General features: G+C 53.6%; 6 protein-coding genes across 6 annotated transcripts; 3 read left to right on the forward strand and 3 right to left on the reverse strand.

Moving 5' to 3' along the window:
- Window positions 1-130: 130 nt before the first annotated feature.
- Window positions 131-1,334, reverse strand: J4E88_000431 (uncharacterized protein; the record flags this gene model as incomplete). Its single annotated transcript, XM_049394108.1, has 3 exons — window positions 131-919; window positions 983-1,112; window positions 1,162-1,334. The coding sequence occupies 3 exons, from the start codon at window positions 1,332-1,334 to the stop codon at window positions 131-133; spliced, it is 1,092 nt and encodes a 363-aa protein (XP_049259937.1).
- A 730-nt stretch (window positions 1,335-2,064) lies between these two features.
- Window positions 2,065-2,853, forward strand: J4E88_000432 (uncharacterized protein; the record flags this gene model as incomplete). Its single annotated transcript, XM_049394109.1, has 1 exon — window positions 2,065-2,853. One exon carries the CDS (start codon window positions 2,065-2,067, stop codon window positions 2,851-2,853), a length of 789 nt encoding a protein of 262 aa, XP_049259938.1.
- A 642-nt stretch (window positions 2,854-3,495) lies between these two features.
- J4E88_000433 (uncharacterized protein) lies at window positions 3,496-4,857 on the forward strand (the record flags this gene model as incomplete). The annotated part of the gene is made up of 3 exons (XM_049394110.1): window positions 3,496-3,627; window positions 3,678-4,661; window positions 4,723-4,857. The coding sequence occupies 3 exons, from the start codon at window positions 3,496-3,498 to the stop codon at window positions 4,855-4,857; spliced, it is 1,251 nt and encodes a 416-aa protein (XP_049259939.1).
- A 1,391-nt stretch (window positions 4,858-6,248) lies between these two features.
- Window positions 6,249-8,680, forward strand: J4E88_000434 (uncharacterized protein; the record flags this gene model as incomplete). Its single annotated transcript, XM_049394111.1, has 3 exons — window positions 6,249-7,394; window positions 7,459-8,083; window positions 8,148-8,680. 3 exons carry the CDS (start codon window positions 6,249-6,251, stop codon window positions 8,678-8,680), a joined length of 2,304 nt encoding a protein of 767 aa, XP_049259940.1.
- A 230-nt stretch (window positions 8,681-8,910) lies between these two features.
- J4E88_000435 (uncharacterized protein) lies at window positions 8,911-10,677 on the reverse strand (the record flags this gene model as incomplete). The annotated part of the gene is made up of 2 exons (XM_049394112.1): window positions 8,911-10,519; window positions 10,580-10,677. The coding sequence occupies 2 exons, from the start codon at window positions 10,675-10,677 to the stop codon at window positions 8,911-8,913; spliced, it is 1,707 nt and encodes a 568-aa protein (XP_049259941.1).
- Window positions 10,678-13,574: 2,897 nt separating this feature from the next.
- J4E88_000436 (uncharacterized protein) lies at window positions 13,575-16,121 on the reverse strand (the record flags this gene model as incomplete). Its single annotated transcript, XM_049394113.1, has 4 exons — window positions 13,575-13,685; window positions 13,740-13,927; window positions 13,977-15,069; window positions 15,561-16,121. 4 exons carry the CDS (start codon window positions 16,119-16,121, stop codon window positions 13,575-13,577), a joined length of 1,953 nt encoding a protein of 650 aa, XP_049259942.1.
- Window positions 16,122-21,584: the final 5,463 nt, after the last annotated feature.

Consider the following 21,584-nt stretch of genomic DNA (forward strand, 5'->3'; position numbering starts at 1 on the left):
ATTTGGTATGCGGCGCAAGAGTTGAAAGGCCAGAGTGTCCAATTGACCGCATATCTATATAGCTTTCATTTCCAGGAATCCTCCATGTTGTCGAGCACATTGTCTGCGCTTTATTGTTCCACGTGGTACTCTATGATCCGCGTATGATATCTGCTGTATGGGTCGGCTTTCCTTCAGCCCCCGTCTTGTCCGCACCACTATCGCGGTACTCATCCAGCGACGGCGTGTCGGCATAGCACATCTTCATAAAGCTCTCAGGGTAGCGTCCACCGCTAACCTCTGCCTCTTCGCACGCCTTGCGAATCTTCTGTTCCTCCTCCTTGCTTAGCTCAACCTTCACACTCCCGACGTTCTCCTCCAGGCGCTCAGGCTTGGTAGTACCCGGGATTGGGAAGATGTCGTCACCCTGTGCCATCAACCACGCCAGTGTCAACTGACCAGGCGTAACACCCTTCGCCTTTGCAATCTCGGTGATGCGGTCCACGAGCTTCAGGTTTTTGGGGAAGTTCTCGGCACTGAATCGGGGCGCATAGCTACGGAAGTCGCCTTCCTCAAAGTCGTCGGGGCTCTTGATGGCGCCGGTCAGCATCCCGCGGCTTAGCGGAGAGTAGGCGACAACTGCCACTCCAAGCTCGCGACATGTCTTGAGTAGATCGACTTGCTTGCTCTCGATCTCCAGCGCGAAGGGGGAGTATTCGACCTGTACGGCCGAGATGGGGTGGACCTTGTGCGCTCTTCGTAGAGTCTCGGAGCTGACTTCTGACAGACCGAGATACTTCACTTTCTTGAGATTGACGAGGTCGGCCATGGCTTGCACGGTGAGCTCAATTGGCGTCTTCTGGTCGACGCGGTGACAGTAGTAAAGGTCTACCTGCTCGATTCCGAGACGCTGAAGAGACTTCTCGATGGCCACTTTGACCTAAAAGTGGGATTACGAAGTCAGCGTATGTCTCAGCCGCAGTCTTTATGTAGGTTGACTGACGTGTTCTGGAGAAGTGTCGATTGTACCCATCGAGTCCTTGAAAGCAAACTTGGTAGCAAGAAAGATATCCTTGCGCTTTTCGGGGTTGGCCTTGAACCACTGCCCTATCAAGTCTTCGTTGTCGCCGTAACTAGAATAGCTGTTAGCCGTTGTCAGACCCATTGACCCGATAACCATACACATCAGAAGAGTCCCAGAAGCGTTCGCCTAGCTTATGGGCCAAGTCAAGCATTGCCAGACGTTCAGAGTCTGGCTTCGGCTTGCCATAGAATGAGGACAGGCCCATGAGGCCGAAGCCCAGGCGGTTGACTTGAGGGCCATCGCGACCGAGAGGTGCAGTGGGCAGAGACATTGTGGTATCGAGTAATGAAGCTTGGTTGAGATAGAAGACAGGTTGTTGTGCAATTCGACAAAGATGGACTTGATTTTAAGTGTGAAGTAGGCACTGGAACGGACGAAGTAGAATAAGCTTAATTATCGGGTACCTGATTGCAATGACGCTGGTATCCCACCCGCATTGACCTCACTTGCCACTAACTTCTTAACCCCGCTATGCATGAGATCATACCTATGCATCTGCCACGAGTACTGTAGCTTCACATCCCATTGAGACGTAGTACCTCAACGGAGATTGAAACCTAAGGGCCGACTCTGTGAGCAATTTGTTTGTTCGTCCGAAGAATTGAGCATCGTGAAATTCCCCGCTCTGGAGTCGGCGGAGCAAGACGGAGATAAGCTACCAGAGCTCCGGTCACATGGCTGAAGCCTGAAGGAGGTACCAGTTGGTCCGGAGTCAAGCATCAGGCATCCAGGCCGTATTTGACGCGTTGCACGTTGTGTCGCTTGGCATGGAGGTCTCTCACACGTCGCGGCAGGCGACAAGGTTCCCAAGGTTCCTGCCAAGCTCCCCGATGACCAAGTTAGCGTCCGTCAAACCTCACCACATCACCTCCCCCCACCAATGCATGCCCCGGTACCTTCTTTGTAATGCGGTCGCCATGCTTACGCGACGCCGACGTTCAACCTCAGACAATCTGCTCGCGCACTTACACCTACGGATAATCTAGTAAAGGCAGCACAGCATGACCGCCGAAGTACGCGACCTCAAGCCGCTCAACATCAGACCCGTCCAGCATCAAGTCCACGACCCGCTCAAGACAGACCCTTTCGCCTTCGATCACCACGATGACACCATCCATGTCCTCCTATGCGCCTCAGGTTCTGTTGCGACCATCAAGATACCGAACATGATCAACGCGCTTGCGAAACACGCGAACGTACGAATACGGCTTGTCTTCACGGCTGCGGCAACCAACTTCTTGCAAGGCCAGAGCGGGGAGCAGCCTTCGATAGAGGAGATAGAGGCGTTGCCGAACGTGGATGGAGTATACTTTGACGAGGACGAGTGGAGAGAGCCATGGATCCGAGGCAACAAGATCCTCCACATTGAGCTACGGCGATGGGCAGACATCATGGTCATTGCACCCTTGAGTGCCGATCTACTCGCCAAGATCACACAGGGTTGGTCAGACAACCTCCTGCTGTCCGTCGCGCGCGCATGGGATACCACAGGTCTGATCGATCCAGTGAGGAGTATACCAGGCGTGCAATGGCCGCAAGAAGATGGCGGCATACAGAAGAAGAGGATAGTGGTCGCTCCGAGCATGAATACCGCTATGTGGTTCCAGCCCATCACCAAGAAACAGTTGCATGTGCTGGAAGAAGAGTGGGGAGTAAAGAATGGAGGCTGGTATGAGGTACTGCAACCTATGGAGAAAGAGCTAGCGTGTGGAGACATTGGTGGCGGCGCGATGAAAGATTGGAGGGAGATTGTGGTAGCGGTTGAGCAGCGGCTAGGCCTGCTGCCGTGATAGCTTCTCACATGCACTCTTCTTGTACGGTTAGAGTCCCTACTGCTTAGAAAAATACTAATATCTATGTCAGGGATTCAAGCCACATCGTGCTACGCCATCGCATACATACCCGAGCACAGAACGGCGCAGCAAGAGAGAGGGCATACTGCTTCACGTGAGTAAAAAGATGGCATACACAAAAGAGCAAAAAGACAGAACTTAGATAGGTGCCCCTCTCACGCACCGTATGCTGACAGCCTCCTTAATTTCTTAAACCAGACCACGGTCTGTGCTGTCTCGCTTCTGTCTTTGTCGATGCTCGAATCGGCGACCTTGACCTAGCGAGCTGAGCAGGCGATATGCCCAACGGCGCCAGGCCGGACTCGAGTCTTGATGAATAACTCTTGAAAGTCAACGTCTTTATACCAGAGGCTACCAGTTATACTATATCAGAGGTGAGGAAATCCATGTTGCAATGTTGACAGTGACGGTGATGGGCGTTGAGCGTTTGTTGTGGTGGTCGGTGTTGCGAAAACTGAGACCTTCGTTCACCTGGTGACAAGAACCAAACGAGACTGAAACTAGAGCAATGAGAGCGCGATGTCGTCATTTCCGCGCCTTCACTTTATGGAGTGTAGCAAAGTTCTCGATCACAATAACATGAACTGTCAGCCTGACGATTACCGCCAGCAGAACAACATGGCGCCCAGCAAGTCCACAGCAAACGCAGATGTCCCAGCCTCCCCGAGCGCTACCTATTCTAGTTCTGTTCTTGCAACCTTGAAGTCGTCGGTAAGTAATCGCTTCTCTCACCTTGGTGTTTGCTTTTGACATGTGGGCAGATACAGAACACGAAAGCGAAGCTCAACGCTCTCCGGCCAACCAAACAACCGAAGGTTACCAAACCAGGAACGAGGAGCAAGACGGTCGACGAGCGAGAGCGTCTCCAACGAACAGCAAAACGACTTTCCGTCATCGATGAGCCCGCTACTGGCCTTAATGTCTCCTCCACCAGCGACGAACTGCGGAGCGACCCCGCAGCGTCATCAATCCTATCCACCGGCTCCGATCCCCATCCTTCGCTCACAGCGCGCGACTTCGAAGTCGGCGGTACGCTTGGTCGTGGGAAATTTGGGCGCGTATACCTCGCCCGTCATCTCGCGACAGATTACGTGTGCGCTCTCAAGATCATATCAAAAGCGCAGGCTACAACACAAGAAGAGGAGAAGTTGATACGCCGCGAGCTAGAGATCCATCAAAACCTCGCGCATAAGAACATCTTGAAGTTACTGTCATGGTTTCACGACGACGAATCGATATACCTTGTGCTCGAATTTGCTCCGGGTGGCAGTCTTTACTCGAAGATGAACAAGCAGCCCAAGGGCAGGTTCACAGAGCATCAAACAGCCGTCTATATCGCTCAACTCACGTCCGCACTACGCTACATGCATAGCAAAAACATTATGCACCGCGACATCAAGCCCGAAAACATACTACTTGGTTTCCACGGCGAGATCAAGCTTGCTGACTTTGGATACTCTGTACACTCAGAATCAGGGTTCAGATCAACGGTGTGCGGCACACTAGATTACCTAAGCCCAGAGGTTGCGGTCATGACGCTCAAGCCCGGAATGAGCGGAGGGTGGTACACGAAGGCGATCGACCAGTGGAGTCTGGGCGTCTTGATGTACGAGCTTCTTGTGGGTAAGCCGCCATTCGAGATGAAAGACATGAAGAGCACACAAAAGAAGATTGCGAACTTCAAGGGTAAAGGCATCAAGTTCCCAGGACATGTCAGCGAGCGCGCGGAGGAGCTGATTCGCGAGGTAAGTGACACCCTCTCGCCTTATGTGTGCTCACAACAAAGCCGTACTGACTTCGCAAAAGTTGCTCAATTTGGATGCTGAGAAGCGGATGAGTCTTGACGACGTTATGACACACCCTTGGATCGTCGACCACGTCGCAAAGTCGGTTCAGTCAGGCATCCGATCATTTGATCAGCTGCTTCAGCTTGGTGCCTGAGGGCCTGATGAGGCGGTGGAATATCGTCACAGATGGGGGCCGAATTGTATGTCTAGTGTCCTCACCCTGCCAAACAGCGATCTCGTATTTGACGGGCCGAATATGGCGGCTGCCTGATACTTCAGCTTCTGACCTGTCCTGCACCTCGGGAGGCAGCCATATCAAGCCATGTACTACGCACTGTCTCAAGATTTGCGCAGGCCGGTAGGGGATCGGGACTAGTGTTGGCGGGTTCGGGTGAGCATCAGATGGCACTTACCCATGAATGGTATCCCGTTGAGCTTGTAGTCTACCTCAAGATGATGCAACGAGCATCCCGTACAATAAGCCTTCCGCTAGGCAGATCCGATTCGTCATGTTTCTAAATGCGGTAAATTTTGAGAGGTGGTGGTTGAACTGCGTGCACGACATGAGATGTACCTGTCAAACGTGGAGGTCTTGGCACGACCTCAGGGGCATGTTGACGTTACAGAACGTAACATGAACAGCAACATTCATCCATTACGCTCAACATCTGAATATTGCACATTTCCACAAACTCTGGCTGTTCTCACAGCTTGCCATCTTTTGTCAAGAATATGTCTGGTGGACCCTGACCGGTGGCCGTAATAGCTCTGGTCGCTCGCCTAGCCATGCAAGCGCCATGCTGCATTGGATACTCGTCCGCGCCTCACCCTCAATACTGCATGCTACTGAGCCATGCTTGGCGCGCTACTGCTGTGCGGTGGCACACCAGCAAAAAGCGACATAAACATGCGAGAAAAAGCTATTGCACTTGGCGTTTGATGATCTCATTGGCGGTTGGACTCGCCTGTGGTCTCGCGCAATTCCAATCCACGTCCCTCAGTAAACGCCTCGATGCACTTGTGTGTTTGAGCCAAGACATAATGTCGCGCCCGCAATGCGCTTTGCAATGGCTTGCATTGTTCCATGGTGCAGAGATGGGCTGTGGACACCGGATGGGCGGTGCATAGCTCGCAGCTGAGCGGTGTTTATTGGTAGGCTGTAGATTTTCAGCCCTACTAGCAGGCTAGCTAACTCAAAGGCGGGTGTCGATTGCGGAGATCCTGGCGCTATCACTCATCCATCTGATTGCGGCTCAGGCCTCCCGAAAGCCTAGACCGATGAAGGTAAAGCACTTCAGGGTGCGCCTTTGCTCGTTTACTCGTTTATACTCCTATATCAGGTCGGAACATCCTGCAGTCTTCCAGCTGAGACATCACCAGCTTTTGAAGTTCCCAACACTTCGGCTGTCACTTCCCTCTCGGCCACGTGGGTCTTGTACTATCTTGTTGAGCAGTGTACTTTGTTTTATTCACTGCTCGTGCGTCGTCCAATAATCCTTCCTATTTCTTTGGACGAGACCGGCCTCGAGGCCAACACACATCATTATGCTGAAGAATACACTACTCCTGGCTTCAACAGCACTCGTCGCAGCGCAATCCTCCTCCTCTGAGCCATGCGCGAGTGTTGCGTCACAGCTCCAGGAATCGACGAGTATCGAGGCACAGGCCGCGTTTGACTGTCTGGATTCAGTCCCAGTTGACGTCCAAGGAAACTCTCAACTGATCGATGAGCTAAAGGAGCTTTGGCAGTTCCAGTCTGAACTCGTATGGCTGAAGAAACCTGGCGATGACTGGGAGTTCGGACCCCTGGATATCGAAGCCGAACTGGACAACGTAAAGAACAACCTCGATTCTTTCTCCAGCGAATATGCGGTTCAACTCGCCATCCAAAACATCACTATCCGGACCGGAAATTTCCACTTCAACTACCGGCCTGATATACTTCAGGTGTTCTCATTCTTCAGACAGGCCAATGTTGCGTCCATCTCCGAGGATGGCAAAGCGCTTCCAAAGCTCTATTTGGCTGATGATGTTGCAAGTGTAGCCGAGGGTAGCTCAGATGTTTCCGAGATCACGGAAATCAACGGTCAGAACCCATACGACTTCCTGACGTCTAATTCCTGGTCACAGTACATCGACTCCGATGGACTACTCAACAACATGCTGGCAAAGGGAGACACGGATAACACTGGCGCGTTTATGGATCAAACGAAATACGACGGCCCCAGCACTGATATCACTTGGGCAAATGGCTCTACAGCTTCCGTTCCGAACGGAGCTAGCACAGATCGCAGCTTCGTTGGCATAACCGATGGACAGTCTTTCTTCGATACCTTCTGCGTCGGTTCAAGCGACTCACCTCTCTCAGCTAGCACAAAGGGTGCTTCTGACTCGTCCGATGTCGCTCTTCCAAAACCCATGCTACCTTCTGTATTCAACCACATTATTGCGCCCAGTGCTCCCGGACCAGTTCCTCGAATTCCTCTCGGTACAAACCGCAACAAACGACAAACGATGGGAACATCCCCCGGTTCCTATGCGGAGAACGTTGTTGCAGCGGACTCGAACGGTGTTGTTGTTGGTGCCTTCCTCAGTGGAGAAGGTTATGATGATATAGCGGTCCTCAAGATCATATCATTCAGCAACCCGGGTAGTGACTTGACCGAAAGTGAGTTCGGCACGGATTTTCAGGTAAGTCATTGATAAACAGCGTGCATACCAGACATGAACTGACGTCATCTTCTCCGCCACATAGCAAACCGTTTCTTCCTTCCTCACTCAATGCATGGGCGAGAACAAGCAGAAACTCATCATCGATCTGCGCGAGAATGGAGGCGGCAGCACAAACCTACTTCTCGACACATTCATACAGCTGTTCCCCGAGATGGAGCCTTTCTCTGGACAGCGATACAGGGCCAGCGATGCTTTTGTTAAGATTGGCGATGCGGTTAATGAGATCAGAAGTGACTCCGCCAAGGCTAATGAGTATGCCTCATTGCTCAATGAGAGCATAGAAGAGGGCTCCATGTACAGATATTGGTCATGGTGGCACTTCCGCAATGCTGACGGGGCCGACTTCAAGGGCTGGGATGACTTTGATGGTCCGGTCGAATTGAACGGCGACTCATTCACCAGGACGATGCGGTACAACTACACCGATCAAGTGTCCATCCTTCCCCCAGACTGGTATTTTACGAACGGCACTCGTCCCACCCCTTTCAAGGCGGAGAACGTCGTCATGTATACCGATGCCCTATGTGGTTCATCTTGCGCTTCTTTCCACGAAGAGCTCAAGAACATCGCCGGTGTCAAGGCAGTGACAGTCGGTGGCCGTCCAGAGAACAAGCCCATCCAAACTGTGACCGGATCAAAGGGTGGTGGTAAGTAACATCCCTATAAGCTTTACACATGAGACATGCGCTGACATGGTACACCACGATTTAGAAGTAACGCCTCTGTTTTTCTGGCAACAGTACGCCCAAGTCGCATTGAACATAAGCACCGCCCTTTCCCTATCGGCCTACTCCGACAATGACGCCGCCCTCTCTGCCGTCGCCAACGTCCCGCAAGTACTTACACGCGCCGGAGACCGATCATCGCGCCTTCAGTCCCAGGACCAGGTCCGAAAAGGCGATGCTTCTGGAACACCTCTGCAGTACATCTACGAAGCCAGTGACTGCAAGATCTTCTACACCGCGACAACCTACGCTGATCCTGACGCTGCTTGGAAGCAAGCCTGGGACGCCTTCCAGGATGACGGCAAGTGTGTTGAGGGTTCTACGGGACATGCGAGTTCCATCTCTGGAGGCTTCAAAGCATACGGTCCGGGTGAGCTGAAGGCGGAGGATCAGCCCAAGGGAAATGGAGGCGGAAGCGGAGGCAGTGGAAACGGGGATGACGAAAGCGCTGCGAGCATTGTCGGAGTAAGTGGCTTGGTGATTACCGCTGCTGCTATTGTTAGCGCTATGATGCTGTAGATAGACTGTGGTGTTTCCGCTTTCGCGTTCAAATGTTCACAACAACTTCGCCTGTCCTTTCCCTATACATTGCGACACCTAATACTACTGCACTTCTTGATGTTGCAGTATCGACCAAAGTTGAATTGCGATTAATCTAAGATACCAAACCCCCATGTCCCCATCCCATCATTATATAACCCGGGGTATATCGTCATCTATCGTGCTTCACATTCCGTTTCCAGTCTGGCCTAGTTGGGCCGCAGCACAACGTCTCCAACACAAAGCACCATGTTCTTGAAGAACCTTCTCCACTCCAAAGGATCTCCACTAGCTTTGACAAACCTCACCTCCCAGTAGGCACTTCCATCATAGATGGCCTTTTCGATGACGATGTGACCATTCAAGCCTTGTCGTCTTCCATCTGCCATCTTCACCCGTATAGAGGCTGTCCCCGCTTTTTCCGCTTCCTCGATCTGCGTCTCGGTGAAGGTCGGTGAAGGGACGCCTAGCCGGTGCAGAGCTGTGAGGAGGAGAGGCAAGAGTAGACCAAGGTTATGCGGAGAGATGAAACGCGCCAGGGAATAGGACGGAAGAATATCGGCGAACTTTCGAGCTGCTTGCGTAAAGGTCAGAGGCACACCTGGAGTCGAGCTGAATTGTGTCATGGACGGGTCCTGCGATAGCATGTCCTGTGTCGATGAGGGAAGCTGTGATAAGCAGGGCGTAGAGCTCATGTTGATAGGACGATTGTCGGGGATCGTAACAGGTTGCGAGGCGGAGATGCCGTCGTGAGAGGCGAGGCGTGGGGGTCGCTCCCAGTCGAAGGGTGTTTCTGCCGATGGAGTCTCGGGTTGTGTGGAGGAGAGGAAGTTTACAGCGCTTGAGCGACGAGGGTCTGCGTCAGTGTCTATGTCCATCGCGTCGCCATCTTCGTCTGCGTCTTGCGAGAATTCTCTTTGTGACTGCGTTGGCGGCCTTGTGAAGTCGATGCGTAGTTGCGACAACATCTGTGTCGCCAATCCTACTGGATTCGCATTGCGTCCGCTTGCAGTCAAGTAGGGGTTCTTGCGCGTACACCAGGGGTGTGTGCGTATCTCATCGAGAGTAAAGCGCTCTTTCGGGTCGACTTTCAACATGCCACGGAGCAGACTGAGTAGCTCCGCTGGGATCTTGCTCCAAAGTTCATCAGTAGTGTGTCCCCCAGTTTCGACGTATTCCTTAAACTCTGCAGAGCGCTTGGTTGGCTCGTCCCAAGGGGTGTTGCCGACTAGGAGGACGAAGAGCACAATGCCGCAACTCCAGACATCGCAGATATTCGCCGCGTAGCCGGTGTCTAGCATGTCGGCCCTCTTGCTCCGCCTCCCTGATACAATTTCCGGGGCGATGTACGGCGGCGAGCCACATACGGTGTTGCAGAGTCGCAATTGCCCATCCTTCTTGAACAATGCTGCCAACCCGAAATCGGAGAGTTTGAGATCCCCCTCGGCGCTCAGCAACACATTCTCAGGTTTAATGTCTCGATGCGCAACACCCATACTGTGCATATATGCCACGGCGTTGACCAGTTGCGTGAAGTAGAGATGCGCGATGTCTTCGCCCACTCCTTCGTCCGCCTCGATCTTGTCGAACAAGTCTCCGCCCTCGGCCAGCTCCATGGCGATCCACGTCCATAGCGCATCCTCCCCAGACCCTAAGCAGTGTATGATGTTTTGGTGCTTCCCGAGATGTGTGTGTAGGACGACTTCCATCTTGATTTGTTTCGGAGTGAGGCGGCCGGTCTTGAGGGCATGTTCCTTATTGATGAACTTGATCGCGATGACGGGTTTGGGCGAGTTGTGCGGGACGGCCTTGCGGATGCTGGAGATCTACCATGAGCGAATGACTCCCAAAACTTGACGAGGGGAGATTACAACGTACGAGGCATATGCGCCCTGCCCGATTGTCTTACTCACGAGCCGGAAGGGCAAGTTTGTAGGCAGAGGAGCCATCTGGCTGTTGGGCGGCGCCGGGCCCATGGTGTCGAGGTGTAGAGGAGGTATGTGCGGGGAAGCGAGTTGAAAGCGATCGAGGACAAAGGACCTGAGATGCGCGAATGAGATCCGGTGGTATTTTGTGGTGTTGACTGTATGTTGGTGCCTAATTGCCGCTATCGCAACAGTCTCGAGGATCGCGTCAGACCCGAAAACAGAGCGCACGGACTGGATGCCACGCGCAACGCGAACACGCCAGCTCACGTGGTCGCGACGCTTCCAAGGTTTGTCTCGTGTCAACCGATCTGCCTCGGCCCAAGATACCGCATGCCGAAACCTTCTTTCCACCCATGGAACCCTTCCGCACTACCTCCTTAGCTCTAGGACGTCATTACCTCCCTACCCCGAATGTAGCATCAAATCCCGCGATTCCCGTGAGACACAAGCCTTCTTCGTTGCAAGCCACGAATGCCTCGGTTCGCAGAGGCTTGCTCGACGGGGAAAGTGTACCTGTCGATCGCGACTACGCGTCGTACCATAAGAAGCATCGGAGTCCGCGGGCCTAGACGTTTGGCGCTACAAGCAACAACTAGCCATGCATGGCATCGATGACGGAGCGAGTGAAGACCCTGCCCATCAAATCCAGTGGTCTGTCTATCTGCATAAGGCGTCCATTCGTGTGCAGATCGCATACTGCTCTTTCCCAATCACCAGGACCTCTACGCTATCTGCGTTTCTCCGACTTCACCTGCACAGGTGAGAAACTTCCCGTTACCTTCTCACCTTACACTTTATGAGTAATCTGTGGAGTAAGCTTAGCGCCACTGACATTCGAGTCTCTTCTTCTATCCTACACAGCGACGCTTGCAAAACTTACCACATCCTCGGGACCGAGTGCACGTTTTCTGCCACCCAGCATGACCATGTGGCATTTCAAACTTTAACTACACAATGCAGGGTCCCCCCTTTTCACACTGGACAGAAGAGGATGCTCGTGGACTTGTCGGAGGGTTCATGGGGACAAAACGCTACCACCTGCCATATACATCAAATGCGAGACGCAACCACGGCCGTTCGAGACGGAATTAGTCATCCGCAATCCATGTATATTCCCCTGCATCACATGCATCTCACCGAAGAGACCACGACGACGGAGTACACCAAACTCCATGGGAACTGCGCCGTTTGTTCTAAGAAAACCCTATCTAAGAAACCTAATCTGCAACCCACTGAAAGCCACTGCACGGCTATATGCGGTCGGAGATGCACGATGGTCACCGGCCCGAGAGGGTTGTTCCGAAGTCGAGTCGCAAACGCTGACTATGCAGCGCAAGATGCAGATGGCTGACGTACTCAGCAAGTACCGGCGTTTTGATCGCGTTTGATGCATGCGCCTTGTAGATCTGAGCTCGGCATCGAGGCACGAGTACCCGACAATCATCACGGTAGAAATAGGTAATGGAGGCTTGGCTCATCGTGTTACCAAGTTGCTGGCATCGCCGTTGCGTACCCTGCATTCAGTTTGATAGTATGACAGTTCTCACCCCTTGAACCTAATCACCGCATGAACACCCCATCTCACGTACACCTTCCGTTCATTCGACTTTCGGGGCTTTCGCCGAAAGCGAATTCCGACAACGACTCTCGGCACCGAGCTCCGATGCGTCGCCTTGCCCTCCGCCAAACAGCTTCCCCGGTCTTCCTCCGCACCAACCACGGACCCCGGAGCACATCGCCTGCGCCAGCAACGCACCACATCTTCGGTGATCTCCATCGATGTCACCAGCCTACCAGCAAAGCCCACAGAAGTAGCTTTCGGAGTTAACTGCAGAGACCCCTGGCATTTTCGCTGATCAACATGATTCGCGAAGTCCGCTCAAGTCCTGCGTCCTGACTTCTGACAGATGCTGAGGCAGGGTATGTCCGGTCGTGCTGCTGCGAAGGTAACTGCGATGTTGGATCAGAGGGGGTAGCGCTAGGGGATGCTAAAGAGTTTGGGCCCAGACTTGCAAAGGCGTGGTCGATGTTTTCACGAGGGTGGTGCACATGTTTATGTAATGCGGAAGCTGAGGTAAGGCGGCCGTGCAGTCCAACAAAGCAGGCATGCCATGGCTTGCGACTATTGAGCCCATTAGTTGCGTTGACGTCGTTACCAGCAATAAGACAAAGTGTGTAGTATCGTTATGAGTTCTTCTATAGCATGAGGGTATCATCGGAAACCTCCTATTAGGGTGCGCTAGGGTTCAGTCGCATCGCATCGTCCGTCCGATGCGAATCAAGTGCCTTCGTCTGTCGTACGGGTGCCTTCCCCACATCCAACATCATGGTCACCCTTCCTCAACCTAAACTGACAAAAGACTCGGCGAGAGAACCGTGGCTATGTCGACCCAATCATCCTCATTGAGACTCTCGCTTGTCGGAAAGTGTAAAAGTTACGGGAATAACAGCCGGAATACAGCCGCGCGTAGTTACCTCAGATGAGTGATCTGGGTAACCTACTGCGAATTTCGGTCTTGAGCTTTCGTATCGGTTGGGGAAAAGAAGAAAAAGAGATCAGCTTCCAGCTTCAGTTGTTGGAAACGTTTCGTGACGAGTGCTCGCAGATCGCCATCCCGCTATGACCGCCTAGGTGAAGAAAGAAAAGAAATGACAACAAAGGTAAACAGAAGGTCGAGTAGGTCTAAGGAAAGAGGAACAGTTCCACAAACGACCACCCGATGCTAATGTTTTGGCCCGGAACCCCAAAAACGCCGCAGTCTATGACTCGATGCAATGGAGTAGGAGAAGAGGTCGATGAGCCGAAAGAAAAATGCACCAAGAAAGTGATGCCAGCTATCCAACTAAGGCGATTAGGCCTGAGATGGTTCAGCACTCGCATATCGTCGTCGTTTTATCTTGCGGAGAGATTCAGAATCGGTCGTGAAGGTGGCGCGATATTCATTCTATGATCGGGTGGCAGTGGGCGAAGCGACGTAGGCAGATGCTGCGGCGGCATCAAGACCACGGAGCTGAGGGCCGTACTTGGCATGCTTGACGAATTTGGGCACAGAGTCCTGTGGTGAGGTTAGCAACCCATCACAATCACAAATGTGGAAGTTAGCACGTACGCTAGACATCAGCTTGAAGATAGACTGCTGAGCCTTTTCGAATAAGGAGGCGACTTCGTTAAGACTCTGCAACATGGCTGCATCGTCGCCAACGGCACGAGTCATGCGAGTAGCCAGCTGTGTGCGAAGACTGTGGTCGATGTTGAGCTCATTCGGAGAGCCGGGAGCCAAGAAAGCATTGTACAGACCTGAGGTTGATTAGAGATTGTCTGTAAATTGGACCGTGTTCAGTCTTACCGTATGCGGCAGCAAGTGTCTCCCGAATTGTTTCGACCTTGTTATCACCCTTGTCGTTGATAGCGTCCCGATATTGCTTGTTGAACTGTTGAACCTCAAGATAGAAAGAGAGGTTCTCCTCGCACATGGTTTCCTTGAGGAACTCGCGGTACAATAGACGCCATGAAGGGTTACGGATGATGACGTTGGTACGGTTGCTGTTGGAGTCGCGGGCAACGCCATCTCTTGACTTGACTGCTACATCTCCGCCTGATGGAACTTCCTCGAGGAGCCAGCCGGCGACACGCTCGCCGTGATTGGTGATATAGTAGTGTACCTGCTTTGACGGTTGGAACTGGTGTTCTGAGTTGCGAGGGTCGACTGGGGCAATAAGTTTGAGCTGCAAGAATAGCGAGCCGACCTCGATAGCTTCACGGGGGTCAACCATGGTTGAGCAGTCCATCAACCACTGTGCGGCGTTGCGTCCGTTGAAGGTGTACTCAAACTGGCGCTGAGAAGTGGGTCGGTGTTTGACAAGCTTGACCCCGACATCACACTTTGAAAACTCATGTATCGAGTCAGAATCTGACTGGGTCTCATTGGCAGTGGTACCGATAAAGCGGCGAAAGATGATCTCAACCGTCTGTTCATCATGATGAAGCTTGTCGGTCTCAGTGTTGCGCTCGAGAACAACCAGTTGTCTCGGGTTCCTGTTAGACTCAATGACAGCCTTGACGTGGGCTGAAGCGATGCCGTTGCGGGTACAAAAGCGCTCCAGAATGTGAATGCCCTTGGGCGTGAGTTGCCAGACCGAGCTCTTGTTCATGAAATCTGTCTTGCCTTCTACCGACTCAACAAATTTAGCCTCAAGAAACTTCTGGCAAACGGAGCGAGCCATCTCCTTGGCCATTGAGAAGGTGGTCGTAGTGGTCGTCGTGACGACACGTGATGAGTCCTTGGGGTCTGGCATGCGGTTGGACTGAGAGAATTTGAGGGATCCAAGGTTGGTAATTGCTTCATCCGAAGTGAAGGTGAAGTCGATCATCCTAAAGCGAACGCGGTGTGCTGTGAGGGGAAGCGAAACCATAAGCGTCGAGAAGAGGTCCTTGAAGTCCTGAATTGATGTGTTAGCAACATTCTTGCCCATGCTCAGAATTTGGTACTGCTATAGCAGCGGCTGCGGGAAGTTCCAAGGCACAACGCAGGTGTCAGATTGCGGGCGCATTCCGAGCACGCGGCATTCCCGGTGGAAATTCAAATCGGTCCGAAAAAGCACGCAGTAAATCCAGTACTACAACAGACCTCCGCCAATCCATAGACATGTGGATATCTCGGGAATATGAGATATTGCTCGTCGCAGCTGATCGCTCAGTGGTTCTGCGCAAGCTTCAAAAGGGTGGCCCCTTTGCTCTTTGGTGGCTTTTGGAAGTGGATCATAGTGGTTACTGTGACCAACTTCCCAAGCTTTCCCCAGGTGGTCGCTGTTGTCTCGTAGGAATAGTACCTTCTAGGAAATCCGGCTCCATGGGATGTGACGGAGGTAACGAAATTATGGGCTGGGCCGATCTCGGCGGATTCAAAAAGTTGCTGGATGGTTGTACTCACCCTTGTAAAAGGCCGCTCATCGTCCGTCATGCGGAGTAACCGCGAACTTGTTTGATGCATCTTGTCGGGCTTGCCTGCTCTCGGCCTGTCTGGCAATCGGTGTGTGTTTTCCGCCTCTTCAGCTATGACGTCGCCGTCGTCGTGGGGGCTGGCGGGCTCGCGTGCGGGAGAAAGATCGGGCCCACGCGCAAGAGACTGCGAGGAGCGTGGTGCACCTGTAGCGTAAAAGGGCGATTCGGCAGGGCTCTTTGTGGTGGAAGGCGTCCTGCTCAATTCGCGGCTGCCTTTGCGGAGGAGAGGGAAGCGGGAGAGGGTGTAGCGTCTCGCGTGGTTGATAGCACGGGAGGAAGGTGGGGGCGGGCTGTTCTTGCTCGCTGAAGAAGTCGCGGAAGGTGCGTCTGAGCCGGCGGAGGCAGGTGCGATAGGCAGTCGGTCTGGGTCGTGGTGGTGGTGGTGGTCGGGTCGGGGGTGGAGGGGCTCGCTGGTGGGAGGGCTCAGGCTGTCAGGCACAGAGGAGACAGACGCAGTCAAGGGGAGAAGAGATGTCGTCTGGAAGGGCATGCCGAGCAGAAGATGGTCGCGGAGAATCAAATCGCGGACCTCACTGAAGGGCAATGTGTGGGTACCCTAGCTGGGATTGGCCTTCACAGTCTGGGGGTCCGTGACCACTGAGTCTTCTGCCGCTTGAACAGCCCTCACACCGCCCTCCTAAGACAGCTAAGATGGCCTAGCATGGCGCCGAATTAGCCCTGGAGCTGGGCCATGACAAAGGCACTAACCGCAGCGGCCTCCTAGTCGCATACGAGACACATGGCGGCATGCACGGCCACCAACGCATGGGAATAAAGTATTTGGCCAAGGGCTTCCACGAGGCATCCCTGCCCTCTGCCGCCCCCTGTCTACGGTGAGACGCTGCCGACGACTAGGTCTCTGAGCGCCGCACGCCGACAAAGGGGACCGCCCGCGACCACGCCATGGGCCCGCCGGAAGAGGCTCGCTGCGACGACCTGGACGTCTTCAGCACGCGGCGAGCAGCTGCATGCACTCTGTCGTGGGCGACGATGGCGCCGCCTGCCCCCATCTCAGTCAGCCACCACGCGAGACAAGGCGCTCAAAGGGGACGACGTTGCTGCATGTCTGCGTCTGCACGCAAGACCGGTACGGCCAGTGATACGCGCATCCTGTTGTGCCTCTGTGCTCTGTTGAGAGAGGCTGCTGCCACAGTATGGCCTGACGCAGACAGCTGCCCCTTCCACAAACCTGTCCCAGAGCACCGACCCGTGTCACGCTGCCGCCCCAGGCAGCAAAGCGCCGTTGCGCAGACACAGCAGCCTCGTACATACCAGCGACACCCAGGTTTCGCATCTGCACCGCCGTTTGCTCACCTCCTGGGACCCGTTTTCGCGTAACGTTCTGGTGGCGACCGCTGCCACGAACTGGTCGTACTGTGCCACGGCCATGTGGAACACGTCGCCGTTACTGAGAGGCCCGGAGGTTTGCTGCTGAGGCCACCAAAACGTGGAATGCACGTTGCACCCTTGCCTGGTCAGCCTGCGTTCCTCGACATGCAGGAGGTGCTGCATTGGTCGGGCGCACTCAAATCGCTGACGGCATCTTTGTCAAATCTCGCGACGCTGCACTGCGAGCAACCATGTCCGCGCGTCATCATGTGTAAAGAGGCTCGGCAGATCTACATCTCGTCTACAGTCGATCGATGCCTGACTGTGAGGGCCGGTCATGCCTGCGGAGATTGTCGTGTTTCTCAGCCTGGAGAGTGGTAAATGTGCCGCACTTTCCACGTGTGCAACCCCACCTCAGCGTCAGCGAATCGTTGCTCGTCCATGCGAGACATCGCTCTCCTTGGCTGTGGCCCGCATTACTGCCACAGTTCCGCCATGCTGGACCCTTCAAGCCTCAAGCCTCCGGTGTGCCCAATCTGCCCATCGTTGTCGCTTTCGGCATTGCTCCGACTTAACTCCCACGAGTCGTAGCCTCTTTACGCCTGCGCTGCTGCAGATCCCTCTACGTTGATTGCACGGTAAGCAGAGTATAGCCGACATCTCCAGGCCAAGCAGCGATACGCTCACCATACGGTCCGCCACAATCTCCTCCGGAATAGTCCCGCTCACGATGCCCAGCTGCCCGGCGTGATGCAGCACGTGCTACAAGTCAAAGAAAAAAAAGCATCCACCCGTGCGTTTCAGACTGGCGGTGGGCGCGGACCTAATTTGGAGCCACGCGATGATGACACAGGGACGAAAATGCATTCTTCGCTCGCATCGTAGCGTTCTCCCGGAGCTCTAGGGCGGTTGGCAAAGGGTCCTTCCCGTTCAACCACATTCCGTGGCGAGCGCAGACACCGCTAGCGGATGAGTAGAGGTTCGTTCTCGCCAAGCTCAGCGAAAACGACGATGCAAGTGTATTGATCATCCCAGCGAAGGCTTCGGATCATCAGAATCGACCGTCGTCTCTTTAGCCCCCGGCGCCTCTGTGATTGCGAAGCGATGCCGGTGCAGCATCCTCCGCCGCCAAAGATCCCGACTTGCCGCATGCAAATGCCGTTACCCTGGCAAACATCAGACCATACTGCTGATCTGGGGTCAATTTTTTTTCGAAGGGTTTTAGAATTTTCGAAGCTTGCCCGCTCTAGCCGCGAGAGAATTATCGTTAGGTTATCGTCGCAAGAATCCCATGGTCGCTCTACAGGGCGAAGATCTTCGGCGCTTACGGCAGCCTCAGAGCGCGACGACTCATGCAGGCTTTCGTCAAGATAATGCCGTGGTGCCAGGGGTATCAACACGTGGCAACCGATTCCTTTTGCCTACAGTAGCGGCCGCTGGCGTGAACGATGCAATATTGTGTAACACCGAGGCATCTGCCCACGCACTTCCGCTTGTAGATGCCCAGACGTCCACGCGCTGCGACGAACCTCTAGATGTCGTCTTTAGGCACTACTTCCGGCTCGCGTGGATGACAGTGCAGCACACAACCATTACCCGCGTATTAAATGAGGTTCGATAGAGCGCGGTCAGCGTGGCTTTCGAAACGCAGTCCCTGACACGCATCTCATTTGCAGCCTGTTTCAACAGGGGCTGCTCATTGCCATGTGCCACGCCGATATTGAGCGTATTCCCCTCACTTTGTGACTTCTGAATACCTTATCTCCACCCATATTGCCTCCGATTATTGGACTTGATATTTTCCTCGACGCATATGGTTTCCTAGGTGGGGCTAGCAGCGCACTCTGCTCGGTGTAGAAATGTCGGTGAGGCGGCGAGCGTCGGTAGACGATAAGATGGAAGAGGGTCGCGATGGGCTTCTTCGATCGTGACGGGTCACGAGCTGCTCTGGATCTTCAGGCGTTTGTGGAGACAGGACTAGACCTCGGGTCCTTCGACAAGGTGCGAACCGAAGGCGTGATAGTGCTGACTAGTGTCTTCGTGGATGGCGGGTATCGTCAACTATAGTAGGTTGAGGCATCCCGCGGCGAGCGTCGAGAGCGAATCTCGACCCTGGTGGCTTGTGGCATCGGAAGATTTTACACGAGGATCTGTAGCCACGCGACAATGGCGCTCCTCAACGACAGTCGCTGTGGGATGAGACCGTAAGAGTGAGGAAGTCTGTTGTTTCTGACTCGAGTCGGCGACTGCGTGGAGCGTATTCGGTTGCCTGTCGCCGAAGGACCCATTCCGCCCTCGGCCTTCAATCTCAACGATGCTGTCTTGGGTAGCCTTCGTCTCGAGGAGGGATGTGCATAGTGAGAGAAGGGTCTCGCAAGGTAATGTTTACTGGCGTTTCTGCGGCTCGGGTGATGCGCGCGGCGATCAGGCCCAGTTCCGGCATCCAGGTCGAGCTTCTGGGCTTCGCGGTCTAATCTCTCTGCTATTGCGAAACGAGTAAGCGGTACTGGCAGTCCCTTACCTGCTGCTTGGCCTTCCTCTCCTGATGTACGATACGGGAGAGGGCCTTCTGCGGTGTCTCCTTCTGCCGAATGTACCACCGGTGACGGCTAATGCGGTTACTGAGAAGAGAGCGGCAGTCACAATATACCAGAGGACGAAGGAAATTGTTCATGACGTAATGTGGTTCAGTGGGAGGGTGGTTGTATCTGCAGTTGGGCAAAGGCGGCAGGTGAGGAAGGAGCTTGAGGGTTATATCAAGGCCCTGACAACATGCACACCCACCAAAAGCCGATGTGCTCACATTGCGTCTATTGGCACGGAGAACACGACTACATGTCGATTAATCCGGTATCAACACTATGAAGCGGTCGCAAGAGAGTAGAACTACCGACGATCGATGAGGAGATGTCATACAAGACGATCGTCTGAATTACAGAGTGCTCCTACAACTACAACTTCACCAAGATGACGCTCTTACATTACTTTTAGATCACCTAGCAATCCTGCCCGAACCGTGAGGGGCCAAATAGAATCAACATCCTCTCCAAACCAACCATTGCGAACAATTACATGTGCGAATAAGGGCGGCCATAGCCGTCAAACAGTATAGTAGGGCCTATTGACGTCAGCACTCAGCTGTATTCAGAGTAGACTGTGTGTCACTTACAATGCTGATACATGCTTGGTGAGTACGGGGCGCCAGCATTTCCATAAACGCCAGTGAGTTGACTGTTTTGGACAGGTTGGCGAAACCCAAACGATGTATGCGGCGGTGGAGGAGGCACGGCTGCCTGGTAGCCATGTTGTTGTGGCAATGACTGGTATCCCACGTTGCCATGTTGGGTTTGTGGAACTCCGTTGCGGAAGGGGTTTGTCGGCCCTACAAATAGCGACCGTGAAGTCGTCTGGAAATTGAAGCGCGCTCCTACGAATGAGCTATAACCACGAAGTTCAGCCATCGACTGGGATTGAATGACTACCGGCGGCCAGCACCAGGTCTTGCACATGTCGAAAGTGCTTGTACTGGGAGCTGGGTATACCTCAACATAAGACGACTCACGCATCTCAGGGGAATCAGACTCGACCAACATGATTGGTGTGCCATCATGTCCCCATTTTGGGTACTTGCAGATTTCCAAACACCGATGACGAGGTGGTCCAGTAGTGCGCCGTGATGTTGGGTTGAAGTGAGGGTTGTCGCTAAATTCTTTGATGCGCAGATAGCGGAGGTAAGGGTATTGGTTTTCCACTATGAGGACAGGGGCGCCAAGAGTCGATGACTGCGGATTATTCGACAACATGACGACTGTTCCAGGCTGCAATAAACTCATGTCTCGTGGAAGCGGCTTGTAGAGGAAACGATTCTGGCGTGCCTCCAGTTCCTGTATGCGCCTAAACAGCTTCCACAAATCATCCGTGTTGATACGAACATCAATCGCCCAATCATTCAAGTTTTCACACTCGATGTAGAAGCGCTGTTCAAGGTTCATCCATGTCTCGGTCTGCATGGGGAGTGAGCCATTCGCCAGTCTTAATGTGTAGATACCTTCATCTGCTGTACTATTGCCCATGCGTAGGCACATCGCCATCTCTCCAATGGCAGCTGGTGGGGATTTAGTAAGAGCATAGAAGTACGCGAAGTCATGATCTACATCAGTGACAAGTACTGGATGTTTGAAGAAGCCTTCTTGCTGTTTCTGCATGTGAATGACTGAGGCAGGAAAGTAACCACCATCAGGGATGAAGTAAACCTTACCAACAACGGGTGTGCTGGTAATGGGATTGTGAGTCCGTCGAAGGGGCGGGGTCTTGTCCTGGACAGGGCTAAAGGAAGACACAGAAGATCCTATAGTGGAGAAAGGCCTCTGACTTGTCCCATTGGGAGACATAACATGCCGTCGCTGTGGCGGTGAGTGGTACGTTGGAGCTGCATGTTCCATCGTGTTCTTGGTCAACGCACTCGAGTTTGAGTGCATCGCTTCCGTCGCTGTAGAAAACTCCGTTTCCAGACTTGGTATCAGGGGTGCCTCCGCACTGAGCGGCAGCTTTGGTATGCGCCTCGTGAGCTCATCGGAGACGGCGGGCTCGTGACTGCGTTGCTCCAATCCTAGCTCTTGGGTCG

This window comes from Alternaria novae-zelandiae, assembly GCF_023758075.1.
Source record: "Alternaria novae-zelandiae strain BMP 2774 chromosome Unknown scaffold_1, whole genome shotgun sequence".
In the NCBI taxonomy this organism is placed as follows: Eukaryota; Fungi; Ascomycota; class Dothideomycetes; order Pleosporales; family Pleosporaceae; genus Alternaria; species Alternaria novae-zelandiae.